Here is a 17,451-nt window from a genome sequence, read left to right as displayed (position 1 = left end):
GTGGCGTATACTGAGTCCAAGATCTGGGCTATCTCACTATGTCACGTGGTCCTAGGCTATGAATAGAAATCAGGTTGCCAACTCATAAGAAATCAGGTTGCCAACTCATAAGAAATCAGGTTGCCAACTCATAAGAAATCAGGTTGCCAACTCATAAGAAATCAGGTTGCCAACTCATAAGAAATCAGGTTGCCAACTCCTAAGAAATCAGGTTGCCAACTCCTAAGAAATCAGATTGCCAACTCAAAAGAAATCAGATTGCCAACTCATAAGAAATCAGGTTGCCAACTCCTAAGAAATCAGGTTGCCAACTTATAAGAAATCAGGTTGCCAACTTATAAGAAATCAGGTTGCCAACTCATAAGAAATCAGGTTGCCAACTTATAAGAAATCAGGTTGTCAACTTATAAGAAATCAGGTTGCCAACTCATAAGAAATCAGGTTGCCAACTCATAAGAAATCAGGTTGCCAACTCATAAGAAATCAGGTTGCCAACTCCAGATTCAGCATCATCATCATCTCACTGATATAAATAATAATATTTACAATTTCTGATCGATTTTTCTCCTGTATTTTATTCTTTAGACTTCAGGCTTCGCAGATAGCATAGCTAGCCAAGAATAGACGCTCCTGGTCCCTACATTATTATACCGTACTGTATTATACTTTCACCTAGAAATTTAGAGTCGATGAATCTTATCGCCGGTATTAAACGATATTATACTCTTAAAGAAAAATAAGTATTTTCAAGCCGATTAAAGTTCAAATCAAATACGGGGGAAAGGGATGCAGTGACGCAGCCACAGGGGGTCAACGGGCATTGCCTTTCCCCAACCTTGGACGGAAATCAATTCTAGGGGGTCAAACATTGAGGTAAAAGAAAGCAAGACTAGTAGAATCTAAGAGTAGCAGGATCAAAGGATACTCAAGATGGAATTAGTTTTCACGTCTTTCTTGGATTATTTCTTCCAGATGGCCAAGAGAACCTGCAAGGAGGCACAGAGGGGCAATTGTCCCCCTCGATATCAAATTTCATACAATTAAAAATACATTTCGTAAAATTTTGTTGCTCGCTTCGCTCGCAATATCTGCTTTTCTTACAGTCTTGTCAAGTTCAGACCCGTAGCTAGGGGGCGGCGGGAGTTGCCCTTGGGCGCCGAACGATCTAAATGAAAAAAAAAAAAAATAAAGAAGAATGCCATGGCGCCCCATGAAATTTTTTTGTGCCATATTAAATCAATATTTTTCCATTCTGCAAAAATTTGGATCTAAAAATTTTCTTCTCTGCAATTCATTGTAAATTACCAGAGAGAGAAGTTATAACTACTAAGTATTTCAGACCCTTCTTGCTAAACAGTTTTGTCTTGGATGCATGAACATAAATGCATGTTTGGAGGGATAGGAACATGGCACATTTCGGAGCCAATTTATTTGTTATGGTGCCTCTATGTTGCTGCGTTATATATCTACAGAACATTCCCTGACATTTGCTACGAGACTCGGCGGCGGCAAGAGGTCCGGCATCAGCGCTTGTCTTTCCCGGTGAACGGGTCCGCGACAGTCGCTTATATTAAACCTCGTAAAATGTTTAAAGTAACAGGGTCAGTTCTGAATAAAAGTGGAAAGAAAAATGGGGAAATAAAGTATACAAAGACGCTCCGCACACCATTCGTGAGTTAAAAGAGAGTATTGTACGAGAAATCGGGAGAATTACAGTTGACGAACTTGCACGTGTAAATGCCAATTTCCTTGGGAGATGCCAGGAATGTGTTGCAGCAGAGGGACATCATTTTCAACACCTTCTGTAGTCAAGGTTAGTACACAATATGAAAACTGTAATTTTATACCAGAGTCTAGCGACTGTCGCTGACCCCGTTCACCGGGAAAGACAAGCGCTGATGCCCGGCCGCTTGCCGCCGAGTCTCGTAGCGAATGTCAGGGAATGCTCGATATCTACACACATACACAAATCAATGCGATGAAACTAGAACAGTAAGATAAAATGAGGTTTTTCTTTCCCGACTGAACTTTCATCAACGTCCTTGGCCCCTCTAATCAGAGGGTCTGCGCACACCTATGTATGACCATTCCGATTGTTGAAGGTAGTGATTCGATTCGATTAAATTTTTGTTATTTCGCATCGCTTTTTGTCGCTTTCGGCCAATCCCGACGATGATGAGTGATGATGCGATTAAACTGATGAAGAGACACCACACAAAGAACATCCATGCCCAGGCTGGGATTCGAACCAGAGACACCTGGCGTTGAAATCCACGGAGGTCGGCTTGATGGGTTGTGAGAAATGTCTGCAAGTTTGTTCATACTGGGTGAGTCTTTTAAAAGAGACTCACCCAGTATGATTGTCATGTTGTCGAATATGCTTGGCACCGATATCCTGGACTGTTCTCTAACCCGCTCTTCTCTTCGGTGTACCAAGGTTGCATACATGCAAGGAGCGCATTTTCCACGGGGCCTCTTTTAAAAGACTCACCCAGTACAAAGCGTGCAACAATTACGATGGTCCGATAGGCAGAGGCGTCTCGTGAACGCATGCGGTGCATGTTGCGCATGCGTCAATTGTGGGAAAAAGGACAGCTTGCTCTGCGACGACATTAATGAGCATTTCTACATTCTAATTTCTTCATATACCATAGGATAAGTCTTTATTTTACACGAGAGCGCTGAACTAAGCTTATATTACATTTCTTGGATCTGAAGTGACGCATGCGTCAAATGTGGGAAAAGAATTATTACTTTCTTTCACTTCAGATCCAAGAAATGTAATACGATAGGTCACACTAAAAGTTTTTAGACACGCGCAAGTAAAACACTGGAGACCAAAAGTATGAATGCTATAATTTTTCAAAGTATTCTCCATGACAGTTGATACACTTGTTCATCCGCTCAAACCAAGTGTGAAAGCACTGGGACCACACATCTGCAGGCACCTCTTGAATGCACTGAACGAAGGCGGTGACTGCCTCCTCGGGAGTAGGAAATGAAGAACCTCGTAATGTATCCTTGATTTTAGGGAACAGGAAGAAATCACAAGGGGTGAGGTCGGGACTGTAAGAAGGATGAGTCATTTCTTCGATGTTGGAGGCTTTGAAGAATTCAATTGTTCGTACTGCTGTATGGCTGCGCGCATTGTCTTGATGCACAATAATGCGACTTCGTGGGCGTTTTTCACGAACTTTCCGCACGATCTCCGGTAAACAAACCGTAGTGTACCATTCAGCATTAACGGTCCGACGTCCCTGTAGCGGCACTGTTGCAATATGGCCCGTCCGACTGAAGAAAGTGGCAACCATTTGTTTGCCAACACTTCGTCCCTTCCTGACTTTTGTTGGTGGGTCTTCATCCGGGAAGATCCACTGCGTCGACTGTCGTTTGCTCTCGGGTTCATAACAGTACACCCAAGTTTCGTCACCTGTTACGATGTCATACACTGCATTTGATTGTCCTTGGTTAAATTTGTCCAGCATTTTCATGCACCATGTGACCCGTGCCTGCTTTTGCTCCTGAGTAAGATGGTGTGGGATCCATCTGGCACAGAGCTTCCTGACACCAAGGCGGTCATGCAGGATCGTTTGAACCTGACTCATACCAATACCCAGTGTTGCACTAATAACTGCGTATGTCACCCGGTTATCCTCCTCTATCATGCGACGCACTCTGTCGACGTTTTCTTGAGAAGTTGCTGTCACAGGACGACCATCACGTAATTCATCACTGAGTTTCTGACGCCCACGTCGAAATTCTAAAAACCAATTAAACACAGTCGCACGGCATGGGGCTTCCTCCTGAAATGCATTTCGGAGCCTTTCATAACATTGCTGCAGCGTTAAACCTGCTCGAAAATCGTAAAAAATCATTGCTCTGAAGTGCTCCCGTGTTAAATCCATTTTACTGTACACACACGACAATAATTGACTCATTTCTGGCACACAACAATTAACAACTATAAATTCTGCAGCATTATCACACTTCACAGACTACTAACTTCAACATATCCTAGAGACAATGTATTGCTGCAATCAGTGTTGCCGCATCTAAAAACTTTTAGTGTCACGTATAAGCTAAGTTGAGCGTCTCGTGTAAAATAAAAAACTTCTCCTCTATGAAGAAATTAGTATGTAGAAATGCTCATTAATGTCGTCGCAGAGCAAGCTGTCCTTCTTCCCACAATTGACGCATGCACCGCATGCGTTCACGAAACGCCTCTGCCGAAAGGCAATGCACGGCGTGGCACAACATTTGTCGACCGTATTATTGAACAGTTTTCCTTTCATTAACGGTGGAAGCACACAGTGGTTCGGATCTCACTATAAACTGTAGTCCCGATTAGCCTTACTGTGCAGAAAGTGGACTTAAAAACACCAAATTAATCAATCAATCCAATCATGAAGAAACTGTTGATACCCGTTAATTCCTTGGACATAATTGAGCTGTATGTTTATTGGCAGTTGCTGGCGTTCCCACTGAGACTATATTCCAGCAGGATGGAACACCACCTCATTAGGTATTGAATGTCTGTTTCCGATATGTTCCCGTTGCCTGGGTTCCTAAATTCGCCTGGCATATCCATGTGTGAATATTTCTGAAAACGTTAATTGATTAATTTGGATATTTTACGTTGCTCTTCTGCCACTTCTTAGGCAATCGCGACGATGAATTGATGAATAAACAATCACAAACATACATGGTCAGGACATAATACAAAACCCACTGGCTGTGAACAAGGGCGCTCGCAGGATTTTTTCTCAAGGGGCAGAGTCACAGAAACTTTTATTATTATTATTAGTATTACACTTTTTTGTTATTATTATAGCTTTTATTACTGTTATTATTAATATTATTACATTATTGTTGCTGCTACTACTACTGTTTTTTTTTAAAATTACATACATTTGTAATTTCCATTTTCTGTATATCTATAGACAATTTACATAACTGTATAGTTAACATTAATACATGTTGGACAAAAGGCTTCTCTTTATAGTTAGATAATCAGTGTAAAATAGATTGTAAGATTAAATGTAACTCTACTTCAAATGTTAATAATAATAATATTAATAATAGTTTCTGTATTTACAATACTTTTTGTTATAAAATACCTCTACAATTTCACCATTCAAATTACATTAACTCTTTCCAGAAATCTCAGAGGAGGCAAGTGCCCCACACCCCCTGCGGGCGCCCATGGCTGCGAGTCCAAGCGCCAGAACCTCGTTAGTTTGCAAAATGCAATCTAAAGACTATGTGGGCGTGAGGTTTATATTAGGTTCACCGTTTCTCCAACTGACACCAGTTGAGTTGAAACATGTTGCTGATCGTTCAAAAGTGGTAACTACTTTTGGGGTTACCCTATATATCACGTACCGTTTGAGCAAATCGTGTCTCCGAGAGATTCTGTGAGCATTGAGAGGTTGGACGACGGGTTTGAGTCCTCGAACGTCTTCATGTTCTCCTCCTGGATTTTCGCCCTTCTCCGGGCCAGGTGGGCGGGATCCTCCTCCTGCAGCCAGAAGGTCCTCATCTCGCCCTTGCCCTGCGAACAAAGGAAGATCAACCATGGGATAAAAATTGTAAATATAAATTAGTGTTTAAATGACAGTTATGCGGACAGCGTTATAAATAAAGCCATGGGCGAATCAATAATGTTTTTTTTTCTTTTTCTGGGAAGAGTCCAACACATGGGCGGAGTTTGAGCTTTTGCTTTGGGGGGGGGGCAGACTCTGGGAGAAGCATATGATGTACCTGAGGGTTGTTGAATATCCCCTAGTTTATAAGGGGTTCGGAGGCCTTCCCCCGGAAATTAAAAAAAAAACAACTTAAAAGCACTGAGTTTTAGGCCTTTCAGATTTGAAAATGTTAAATCCTCGCTTAAGTAAACAAATATTAATTAGTATATTGGTTGTCAGTTTTAAAAGAAGCAATGTATTTTGCATTTCATTATTTTTTTGTTGATACAATACTCATATTACTTTACAAAAGTTACGGTACAATGGTAAGCTTCAGAAATTTTAGAAAAAAATAAATTGAAAAGTTATTTTGATGCCCCAGCAGTAACTGCTGACTCAACACAAAGTCATTTTACGTTTTTCTTTCTTCAAACTGTACACATCAATGAAATCGTCTAAGACCCGCTATTGTGGCGCAATTACCGCACATGCCAAACGTCAAGATTTGCGGTATGGCTTCATAACAAAAAAGTAGTAACTGGACTTAATCATGCGTTATTTTTTTAGTCTTTTTTCAAGCTGAAGGCCAGGCCTTCCCCGGCCCCTCCAGAACTCCGCCTATGGCCAACATGTGTATTTTTTTGTAGTTTACGTTGCTTTCCTGCCTCTTTGAGTTAATCGTGACCATGATGATGAAAGCACAACAGTCGCCTGGTCGCCGCCATCCGATTCGGGGACAGCAGCCAATGGCTGGCTGCGCTGCGGTCACGTGAGTTCTCCCATGAGCACTTGCGTGACGCTAAGCGCCGTCAGTCGAGCTGTTGTTCCCGAACTGGGTGGACGTGCTAGAGGCACTTAAAAGGCACTGTAATGTAATAGTAGAAACCAAAATAGGCGTCAACATGAAATTGCTATTAATATTATTAGTATACAAGTTACTGGCTTTTTTGTATTGTATTGTTTTCCGTATGTTTGCTTCAGTTTTCTGTTACCTGAGTTTGTTTAAGTCCACTTTATGCACAGTAAGACTAATCGGAACTGGACCTACAGCTTAAAGTGGGATCCGAACCAGAATGTGCCTTCGCCAAGTGCGTGGCTATTTGTTTAAGAAAGAGTTCGATTTAGAGTTCACAAGAATTTATTGAAGTTAATGCTGCATGGTATAATAAGTATTTTTCAAAATCATGTAGCAATTTAAGCTATACCCTGTCCCAGATAACTGTGGAGCAGGGCCGCGCATGGCGGCAGAGAAGGGGAGGGAAATCGAGTGGTGAAAGCTAGTGAAAGCGGATAACTCCAGTTGCCCATTACGCAATCCCGTTTCTCTCACTGTTCATTGGTGGAGCCGTCTCGCGTCACTACTTGCGCAGAGACTTGTTCTCGTTCGCCTGGTCTACAGTTAGCTGGTACAGGGTATAGACACGCTGTGGTAAATAAATACTTTATGAGGATTATAACATGATATGCCCGGGGATGGGCACCTCTGGGCAAGATTGTGCAACACAGGAACTAAACTTCAAAATAGACATTTATAAGTAGTAGCGGCCCCAAAACTGAAGGGGGGAGGGGCAAGGACAGTTTTTTTGGGGGGAGGTAGACAAAGCATAACATTAAGGAGCCATACTGCTGTTGCTAACACTGGCAAAAAGTGGGGGAAAATGTTCTTCCCACGCTCCCCTAATCACCGCTACTGTTTATAGGCAGTATAAAAATGCGTTTCCAGTAACTACCTAACCAACTCTCTAGCCTTTTTACACCCGAAGGTTCATGGCTACAGCAACACAGGCCGTCCATTTGTCCCTATCCTGAGCAAGATCTATATACTCTTTTTCATCCCCACCGATTTCCTTTAGGTCCATCTCAACATTATCTCTCCATCTTCGTCTTGGTCTTCCTACTGGTCTCTTACCATCAGGTTTCCCAACAAGTAAACTCTTCTTTCCTCTCCCATTCGTGCCACATGGTGTGCCACTTAAATCTTCTTTATTTAATTATTCTAATGTTATCTGGACATGAATACAAATTATGTAACATTCTCCACTCACCTGTCTCCTCATCCCCTTTAGGTCCAAATATTTTTCTGAGGATTTTATTTTCAAATACTCTTAATTTATATTCTTCTTTCAGTGAAAGGGACCAAGTTTCACATCCATATAATACCACAGGCAAAATTACTGTTTTGTATATTTAAACTTAGTTTCTTAGATATTAAACGAGAAGATAAAAGTTTATGAAGAGAAAAGTAACACACATTTCCTGAATTAAGCCTGCTTGTTATTTCCTCTTTCATTTGTTAGTATAACTCCTAAGTACTTGAATTTGGAAACCGGTTCAAAGGAGTTATCAATAATTAGATTTTGATTATTTCGACCTGTAAGCATATATTTAGTTTTATCTTTGCTAACTTCCAAACCTATCTCTTTAGCTGCTTTTAAAAATACTTTAGCACTATTCTTAATTGTAGTTAGGCTACATCATTCCCTAGTAACTCTGCATCATCTGCATATTTTAACAACTGAGTCACATCGTTTAATTTTAATCCTTCATTAGTTTCTTTTACCTTTATAGCCTGTTCTAATGCAAAATTAAAAAGCTAATGGACATAATGCATCTCCCTATCTTAACCCATTGTGAATTGTAAATGTGTCAGACATATTAATAACCACCTGAATTTAACTTTCTGGTTCATTATTGCATACTTTTATCATATTAACAAGTTTATTAGATATTCCAAACTCCACTAATCTAATATATAAAAATGTATGTATGTATGTATATGTGTGTGTGTATGTATATATGTTCGTTCCGGCAAAACTCTCGAACGCCTGGAGCGATTTCAACAAAACTTGGAACACGTATCAGTTGCAATCTCGAAAGAAATACTGTGGGGGTAAGTGTGGCACCCCTAGGGGTGGGGGTGGAAGGGGGTGATATGTAAAAATAATCGAAAACGACCGATATTAGTGTGGAATCCATAGTTTTCGAGGTCGCTAAGATGAACAGTGACTCTCCCAATGTCGTTCAATTCCAAGACACCCCTGGCACCCCCTAGGGGTTGGGTTGGGAAGAGGGTTACATTTAAGAATAATAAAAAACGACCAATATTAGTGTGGAATCCATAGTTTTCGGGGTCGATAAGATGAATAGGGACACTCCCAATGCCGTTCAACTCCAAGACATCCCTGGCATCCCTAGGGGTGAGGGTGGGAAGGGGGTACATGTGAAACGACCGATATTTGTGTGGAATACATAGTTTTCGAGGTCGCTAAGATGAACAGTGACTCTCCCAATGTCGTTCAATTCCAAGACACCCCTGGCACCCCCTAGGGGTTGGGGTGGGAAGGGGTTACATTTAAGAATAATAAAAAACGACCAATATTAGCGTGGAATCCGTAGTTTTTGGGGCCGTTAAGATGAATAGTTACACTCCCAATGCAGTTTCATTTATTTATTCTTGCTCTTGGAGGTGGATCTATTATTGTTGTTAAATGTATATATTATTGTGAATTTGTAAAATATATTACTTTATAATTTGCATACTGTACTTATGCTTTTAAATACCTGTAAATAAAGTTAGTTACAGTTTACACTATAGTTAGAATTCATTAAACACCCGGGCAACGCCGGCTAATCCGCTAGTATATTAGATAACTTACCTCTTTTAACTGAATCATATGCTTTTTAAAGTCCATGAATACCTGGTGGACATTTTGTTTATATTCCCACTTTTTTATCGAGTGTCTATGTGAAAAAATTGATCTACAGTTGATCTGTTACGTTTAAATACACACTAAAAATCTCCTATAATTTCATTAGCATATGGAATTAGTCTTGTTATAAGAATGTGGCTCTGAATATTATGAAATGAATGTAAAACAAAGGAATGATTGATTGATTGATTTGATTTGTTTTGCGTGTATGTCACTTATGGCTTGCAAAGATGAGGAATGAATGGTGTAAGGTGAAGTAGATGAGGGGACAATCACACATGGGCAGCACACATCAGAAGTCCCACAGAGGATTGTACTGGACATGGGTCCAGTCGCCAGAGCCTCGTTAGTCTGCAAAATACAGGGTGTACTACGTGGAAGTGAGGCTGGAATTGATAAAGGGTTACCCCTACAAAGGGATGAAGAGAGCAAAAAGACAATAATGAACATTCTAGTCAAAGGGTACTTGACTACAGGACGACTATTAAATGTCAAAGTGTCATGTTAACCTTCGGACTCCTCCTTACCTTGATGGGGGTGAGGCCCCTCTCCTGCCACCTGTAGCCCCCCAGCTTGTCCAGAAGGTTCCTGGTGGCCTCAGAGATGTGTATCCTGAAGGCCTCTCCACTGGACTCCATACGAGAGGCCGTGTTCACGGTGTCTCCGAAGAGACAGTACCTGGGCATCTTCAGGCCTACCACGCCGGCAACCACGTGCCCTAAGAGAAGCAGCCAATGAAATTGCAATATACATTTGAATAGGTTATAATTTCATGACATTACAGAGCTAAAAGAAATATATATACCGGGTGGTCCAAAAGTCCCGCAACGGTCACATATCGTGAGAAATACACATCGAATCGGAAAACGAGAAAATACGTGTTTAATAAGTGAAAGAAAGGTATTCAATGATATGACACTACATTCCTCACCCCCGCTCCCTGTGGAAATTTTAATAGAAAGCCCATTTTGTATTGTAAAATCGGAAAGAGGACTTCATTCCGAGTCCAACCAGCTATCAACCATCATCCTAGCTCAATTAGGAACGGAGATATGGCGATTTTAAATTTTCGGGGAGAGGGGGGGAAGTGAAAATTCCTTAAAACTCAAAAAAAATTGAAAAGGACGCTCTACACCTAATTGAGCTAGAGTGAAAGCGATTACATATTCGGAATCTGCACGTCAGGACCTTCAATAGAGTATATGGAAGGGGGTCTACCATACCAACTTTCCGATTTTACAGGATTGCGCACAAAAAAAATGAGGCGATGTTGTCAGATGTAAAATGTTCTCAAGCCGTTCTCATTTCTGTTGTGTTTGTTTGTGTGTGTGTGTGGACTTACACGTGTCTTTGCTGGAAGGGTAGCATTAGATAGGCATAGAGGATGAACCTGATTGGTGGACTAGAATGTAATGGTCGGTGTATCTCCGTATTTATACCGAAGGTCACGAGCTTCGATTGACAGAAGTGTTTGTTGTGCACTCATTAACCTAACCTAACTTTTGAGTGAGTAAATTGGTATGAAAATTGTATCTTGAAAACATCAATAGTGACTTACTGGATTATGTAAATTGGTATGAAAATTGTATCTTGACTTGCTACATTTACTGGACAAATTATATTTTTTTATTTAATCCTTAAGAGATTTACAATTTTATTTCTAATTTCTCTCTCTCTTCTTGTCTAAAGAAAATATCAGTTTTGCGCACAGACTTTAAAGCTATCAAAGTGGCAACGTTGGATCAAAATCTGTGCGCAAAACAGGTGAGTGAGATTTGTGCGCAATTCGGTTGCGGCGGAAAATAGGCGTCTGGCCAAAATTGCGCTGGTGCCACATGTCGGAGAAACAAAGCGAGAGCTGGAGAAAAGTCGCTGGTTCCCGCCCACTGTGTGGCAACGTCAACCGGGCTGCGTTGCCTAGTTCGAGCGTGAGGCCGACCTCTCTCCAGGGCAATTTCGTGTCCTCCCTGGCCTTTCGAGCAAATACTGTCAGTTTGTATCACATGGATTACAAAGACCAACTCTACAACGAGATCTTTCATTTTCTTAAACCTCCGAACACAAGGGGTTGTGCTTCGATGTGGCAACAGCGCGAACTTCTACCACCCGTCTATTTTCATGGACGTGCGTTTAGTTAATGTATTGAATTGTAAACCCACTAATTTTATTGTATGTTAAAAATCAAATCTCTTTTTGCTTACCAGAGTGGATTCCGACCCTGAGTTTGAGGAGGTCCCCCGGACAGTGACGAATTTCGAACCTCTTGATTCTGCCGAGCAAGTGTAGCGCCATGGAGGCGATCTCCCCCGCGTGCCTGTCCCCGTTCCTGATAGGCAACCCGCTCACAACCATGTAGGCGTCGCCTATCGTCTCCACCTTGTACACGTCGTAGTGGGAGATGATGGAGTCGAACAGGGTGTACAGATCGTTCAGGAGATCCACCACCTTGAGAGAAGGAGAAAAGCACAGTTTGTCACTTGAAAACAATTTAGACCAACGGTTCTCAAACTATATTCTCATTGTACCCCTTTAGTCGTAACTATACTGCAGGCGGCGTTAGAAAGAGCGCTTCGCGGCCTAACAGCAGACGTCGCTCGCACACTGTTGCCGATGCTCTCGTGTCGTCTGCTCCTCAGCCGAACAAACAGGCCGAGGTAGCAAGAGGCAGAGGTCACTCGCCCTTCCAGAAGGGTGCAACGAGATAGCTGTGGCAACCGGGCTCGCTCATTCGCGGACCTGATTGGTTCTCGCAGACACACCCCCATATTGTCGTCTGCTGCAAGCCTGCGAAGCGATCCTTTTAAGACCTCATGGAGTATAAACGTCTAATGTACTCCCACCATAGGTTTTTCTCCGAATAGTGGGTTTTGGGGAATTTTTTTGCTGTCTCATTGTTGGGGCGTTTTTCATATGTTGGAGGCGTGTATCTGCAATGGAGCAAAATGGCAGTCGGACTGCGCGTGGAAAGATGGTAAACAAGTAAACATTAGAATCCTATGTTTATTATTTTATTGCGTGTTCCTACGTTAACAATATATATGGTTGTCTAGTTACAAAAATAAAAAATGTGAAACATGTGTATGCTAAGTACATAAGAAAACTAATTTTCATATATTTTTTTTTAGAGCTATTGAAAAAAAGTAAAGAACAAAAATAAGATAAGCACAATTTTGCAGTTTTTATTGTAAACCCTCAGTTTTTAGTGAGAAGGATCTGCCTGCATAGTCTGACACAGTTTCTTGATGTCTGATTGTACACTCTGATTCAAGCGGAGATTCGGCTCCGAATTTCGTCTATTTCGGTACTTGTATTTAGGTACAGTGGGACACATGAGTATTACCGTGCAAATTGTACATCACCATATTCGTTCACTTTTTTTGACCCAATAAGAGCTTCAAGAATTAAAAGAAAACTCAAAACAAGCTGATCACAACTTCTGCACAAGCATACATAAAAATCCATAGCTTAAAAACAATAGGATGTAAGAGAAAAATTATGAAAATAGACATGGACAACTTGCACGGTAATACAAATGGATCCCACTGTACACCATGGACGAAAAACTACTTTCCGAGCTGATTGCGTACCCCCTTCAAGTAGTACATGCACCCCTGGGGCTACACGTAGCACAGTTTAAGAACAACTGATTTAGACAATGAAGAAATGATCCATTGAAGGGCTCGGTTGTAAAACATGGGAAGTGACAAAATGCAGGTATCGAGATATTAAAATTTGATGTTTCAAAAAAATCTGATTTACAAATTACAATAAATTTCTCAAATATTTACAGCAAATATAATTCACTTGTATGTTTACTATCATACAAACATGATATTTCAACCGAATTATTTTTTTCGGTAGTGCTACATGCGATTTGTTTGAGGGTTGTTCAAGGAATTGTTGTAGTTGCCATGCTTTACATGCAACAATATTATCAAAATGAGTGATCAGATACCGCTTTATTGAAGCTAACTTGTGATGTTAGTTCAATAACAATATTTTGACATTAGCCTTTTATAGCAACCATAACAATCTGTAACACAAAAATGAAAGCCTTTAATAATAATAATTTTATTCAATAAACCATAACCTTAGCTACTTGTTGTAACAAGTCTTTGCTTTCCTATGTCTATGACTGAAATGAACACCATTAGAAAAGTTGATTTCATCGTTTTTTACGTTAGTATTTAAAAGAATTAGTTCTGAATGCTTGTGATTAAAAATAACTTCCTTATATCTATATGCAGATCAATATTCGTAAAAAAGTGTTTATATGGAGCGGTTTTTCAGCTTCACATATCTACTTCACACACACAGAGGCTCTATTTATTACATCAGCATGCCAAGCATTTGCGATTCATGGTTGGTTGATTTGGTGTTTTAAGTCCACTTTATGCACAGTAAGGTTAATCGGGACTGGACCTACAATTTAAAGTGGGATCCGAACCACTATGTGTTTTCACCGGGTATCGCAAAATGCGATTCACAAGCCTCTCTTGATACAAAGCTGTGTTACGTAGACTATCCAAATTGCATACAATGGCAATATTAGATTATTGTGATTCAATAAGCAATTTACACTTATTTTTTTCGAAAAATTGATCTAAAAATCATTTTTTCGAAAACGAAAAGTGTAAGTATAAGAAAAAAAATTCGAAAAACAAAAAAGCGAAAAATGATATTCTTTCGAAGAACGAAAAACGAAAAACGATTTTTTTTCGAAAATCGAAAAACGATTTTTTTAAAGATTTTTTCGATACGATTTTTTTTTCGAAAAACAAGAAAGCGAAAACGCAAAAATTTTGATAAACTAAAAATCGAAAAATTTCATTCTCGAAAATCGATTTTTTTTTTTTCGAAAAGGCCATCCCTAGTTTGAATCTCTATCTTCAAGATATCTTCCGGCCCCTGTGGAGGAGTGGTTATGAAATCGCGCTACGACGCTAGGGGTCCCGAGTTCGAATCCTGGCCTGAGCATGGTTGTTTTTGAGTGCTTATTGATAAATTTCATCATATCATCACTCATCTCCATCTTCGCAAATTAGCCTAAAGTGACACAAGACGCGAATTAAATAAAGCAAATCAATGAAGACACAATTATGACCTTGTAACTTTCTGTTGTATCTTTCTTTAACTTGACATGTTTGTAAAGATGATTTCAAATGTACACAGGTCTTAAGTTTTTAATAGTTTTAACTGATATTTAGCTCTAATGGATTAAAATAGTTATAATTTCGAACAAAGAAGAAGACATATTTGCAATATCAACAATAAAATAATTTGCTTAATCAGTCACACATATCATAAATACGAAAGTTAATTAAATTACAAATACGTTATTAGGTCCACCATAAAAATATTATAACTTCTAAAATGCTCATTACAGATTTATGAAAGAAATATTTTATAAAAACTAAACTGTTCCAAATAATTGATATGATTCAGATCAAATTACATATTCCTTAATTTTAATACATTTTTGACGTTGCTTGTAAGGCATGCTATCTTAAAGCAGCCTTAAATGCGCATGCCCAATTAAAAATCAAACTAATTTCTATGTGACTATAGTTATTTATATCTAGTAGAAGAAAAGTATGTGCTTCTCTACTAGATCCCAGTTCACATCCATGTACGAGAGTAAAATTTAATTCGAAACTGCCATTATGAGCACTGCTGCATGTAAACAATGGTATCTACAGTAGATACCACGTTTTACGTGACCATGCACAGTTTTAGTCGCATTTTTGATTGGCAACCTCTTCATTCTCCTCATTCTTAGTCGGTGCTACATATTCCGGGTCATTATGGGAATCATATACACTTTCTAACTCGTTCTCATCTTTGCTGTGGCCTCAATACTCGCGAACTTTCTGAGACACGTTGCAATTCAGTAACAGTCGTTTCGCCGCCATCTTTGCTACTTACCATACTTTACATGAAACTACTGGTAGATACCATAACTTTCAACACATCTGGCTCTGTCATCTGTTGACGAAACGAAACACTTCGAGTACTATTCGACTCCATTTACTCCATTTACGATGGACTACCGAAATGACCAAAATGTCATTTACCATGTTTCACACCCGAACCCTTCAATTATGTTATTTTTGTAACCCTTTTTGACGTCTATAGAGTAATCTTCTCTGAAATGTCAGCTTGAACTACATTTTGCAGGCTAACAAAGCTCTGGCCACGACTCACAGAGTCAACCAAAGTTTCATTTAGACTGTTTCACCTCTGTGTTTACTCTATCTTTATAATCTTGTAAATGAATTACCGTTTTTACTAGTGTAATTACATGTAACTTGAAATGTATATATTACATCACTCCTGTTTCATGTTAATTAATTAATTGTGTTCTTCCTGCTTATGTAATCGTGTAATTGCATACTGTGACAGAGCTAGCAAGTTTACGTTGATCGTGCGCATGGCACTATTCAGGGATACATTAAATATGTTTCGGTAGAGCTATTGATTTCAACGTGCTACACTCAACTTATTTCATATTATACAGGGTGGCCGCGGTGGCTCAGTCGGTAACGCGTCTGACTACCATGCTCAAGGTCCCGGGTTCGATCCCCGGCCGGTTCAAATCCGGGAACTTTTCTAACGATGGAAGCGGCCCCGGCGCCTACCCAGCGTCGAATAAAATGGGTACCTGGGGGAAACCCTGGGGGGTAAAGGCGGTCAGGGGCGTGATGCTGATCACATCACCCCCACTCACGACCGGATCAAGAAAGTGTGGGGCGTTACCCCCACACCCCCTATACGCCTTCATGGCGTGGTGCTAAGCACAGGGGAACACTTTACCTTTTTTTTTTTTTACAGGGTGACCACAAATAAAGCTGCCCTATTCAGGGCGCCCGCTTGAAGCTTCGGATTGCGGTGAAACTTTCTTGAGAGGGTAAGGAGACCATGAGGAAGCGAATGATGGCAGGAAAAAAAATAGTTCAAATTTTCACCACCAGGTTGAAATATTGCGCTGAAGTCTTGCGCACATTGAACAACGTTCCTGGAGACGCTTCTTGAGACCACTGATAACGCTGTCTTACGCTTCCAAAGCTTCATTCACGTTGACATGGCTCATACCGAACGCTGCTCTACCCATATATAATCAAATTACTGGTCATTGTTACTTCAGCGCCATATTTGCACCTGGTGGTGAAAATTTGAACTAATTTTATTTTCGTCGGCATTCGCTTCCCCGTAGCCTCTATACCAATTTCATCGCAATCAGATGCTTCGAACGGCCTCCAGAGGGCTGCGAGTAGCGCAATTTTCATTGTGGTCACCCAGTACGCATATAAAGGGAATTTGTACATGTATAGAGCAGGGGTTCCAAAACGTCTTCGTTTCACGGTGCATTTAGTATTTCAAGATTTTTCTGCGGGGCCCAAGGCAGAATGTAGGTCTGTCTAACACTTGCAACGCTCAGTTAGTGTGGTTAAGTTGCTTGCCTTAAGTCAAAAATAGTTCAAATTCAGAAACATCTTACATGTAAAAAGCACTAAATGAGCACATACGTATTTCCAACAACCATACTAAAATTGACTGAATTTGCAATTGATTGATTTGCTTTATTTTACTTCGTTTTTGGTGCCACTTTTGGCTAATTTGCAAAGATGGGGATGAGTGAGTGATAATACAGAGAATTCCCTGACATTCGCTACGAGGCTCGGCGGCAAGCGGTCCGGCGTCAGCGCTTGTCTCTTCCGGGTGAACGGGGTCCGCGACAGTCGCACGCTACAGTCTGTGTTTTCGCTCTCCCTGCCTTCGCTCTCTTTTCCTTTCTGTTGACGTTGCAGACTGACGCCAGTATAATCCTCCCTCGGAAGTTGTGTCGTGTCGTGTCCGTGTGTTGAAGATTGTGGCTTAATATGGCACCACAAAAGTTTACATTACAACAAAGGATTTATCTTGTCGAGTGTTACTTCGGAAAGAGGAATTGTGGAGAAGTGCGACGACGTTTTGCAACGAAATTTCCTGGTGTTCCCGTTCCACATAGGACCACTATATTAAACCTCGTAAAAAAGTTTAGAGTAACAGGGTCAGTT

At 40.4% G+C, this 17,451-nt stretch overlaps 1 protein-coding gene across 1 annotated transcript in view; it reads right to left on the bottom strand.

Moving 5' to 3' along the window:
* Positions 1–17,451, bottom strand: part of Gyc32E (Guanylyl cyclase at 32E) — a 155,814-nt gene that overhangs the window by 15,150 nt on the left and 123,213 nt on the right. Inside the window, exons 18-20 of the mRNA XM_083110956.1 lie at positions 11,596–11,839; positions 9,922–10,112; positions 5,383–5,551 (exon numbers count right to left, since the gene is read on the bottom strand). Of these exons, the coding sequence (XP_082967082.1) occupies positions 5,383–5,551; positions 9,922–10,112; positions 11,596–11,839 (604 nt within the window). The remainder of the gene's footprint in view (positions 1–5,382; positions 5,552–9,921; positions 10,113–11,595; positions 11,840–17,451) is intronic.

This window comes from Lepisma saccharinum, chromosome 24 (assembly GCF_977018435.1).
Source record: "Lepisma saccharinum chromosome 24, izLepSacc3.1, whole genome shotgun sequence".
NCBI lineage: Eukaryota > Metazoa > Arthropoda > Insecta > Zygentoma > Lepismatidae > Lepisma > Lepisma saccharinum.
Note: the sequence above shows the minus strand (reverse complement) of the source record. Positions and strands in the feature narration are given on the sequence as shown.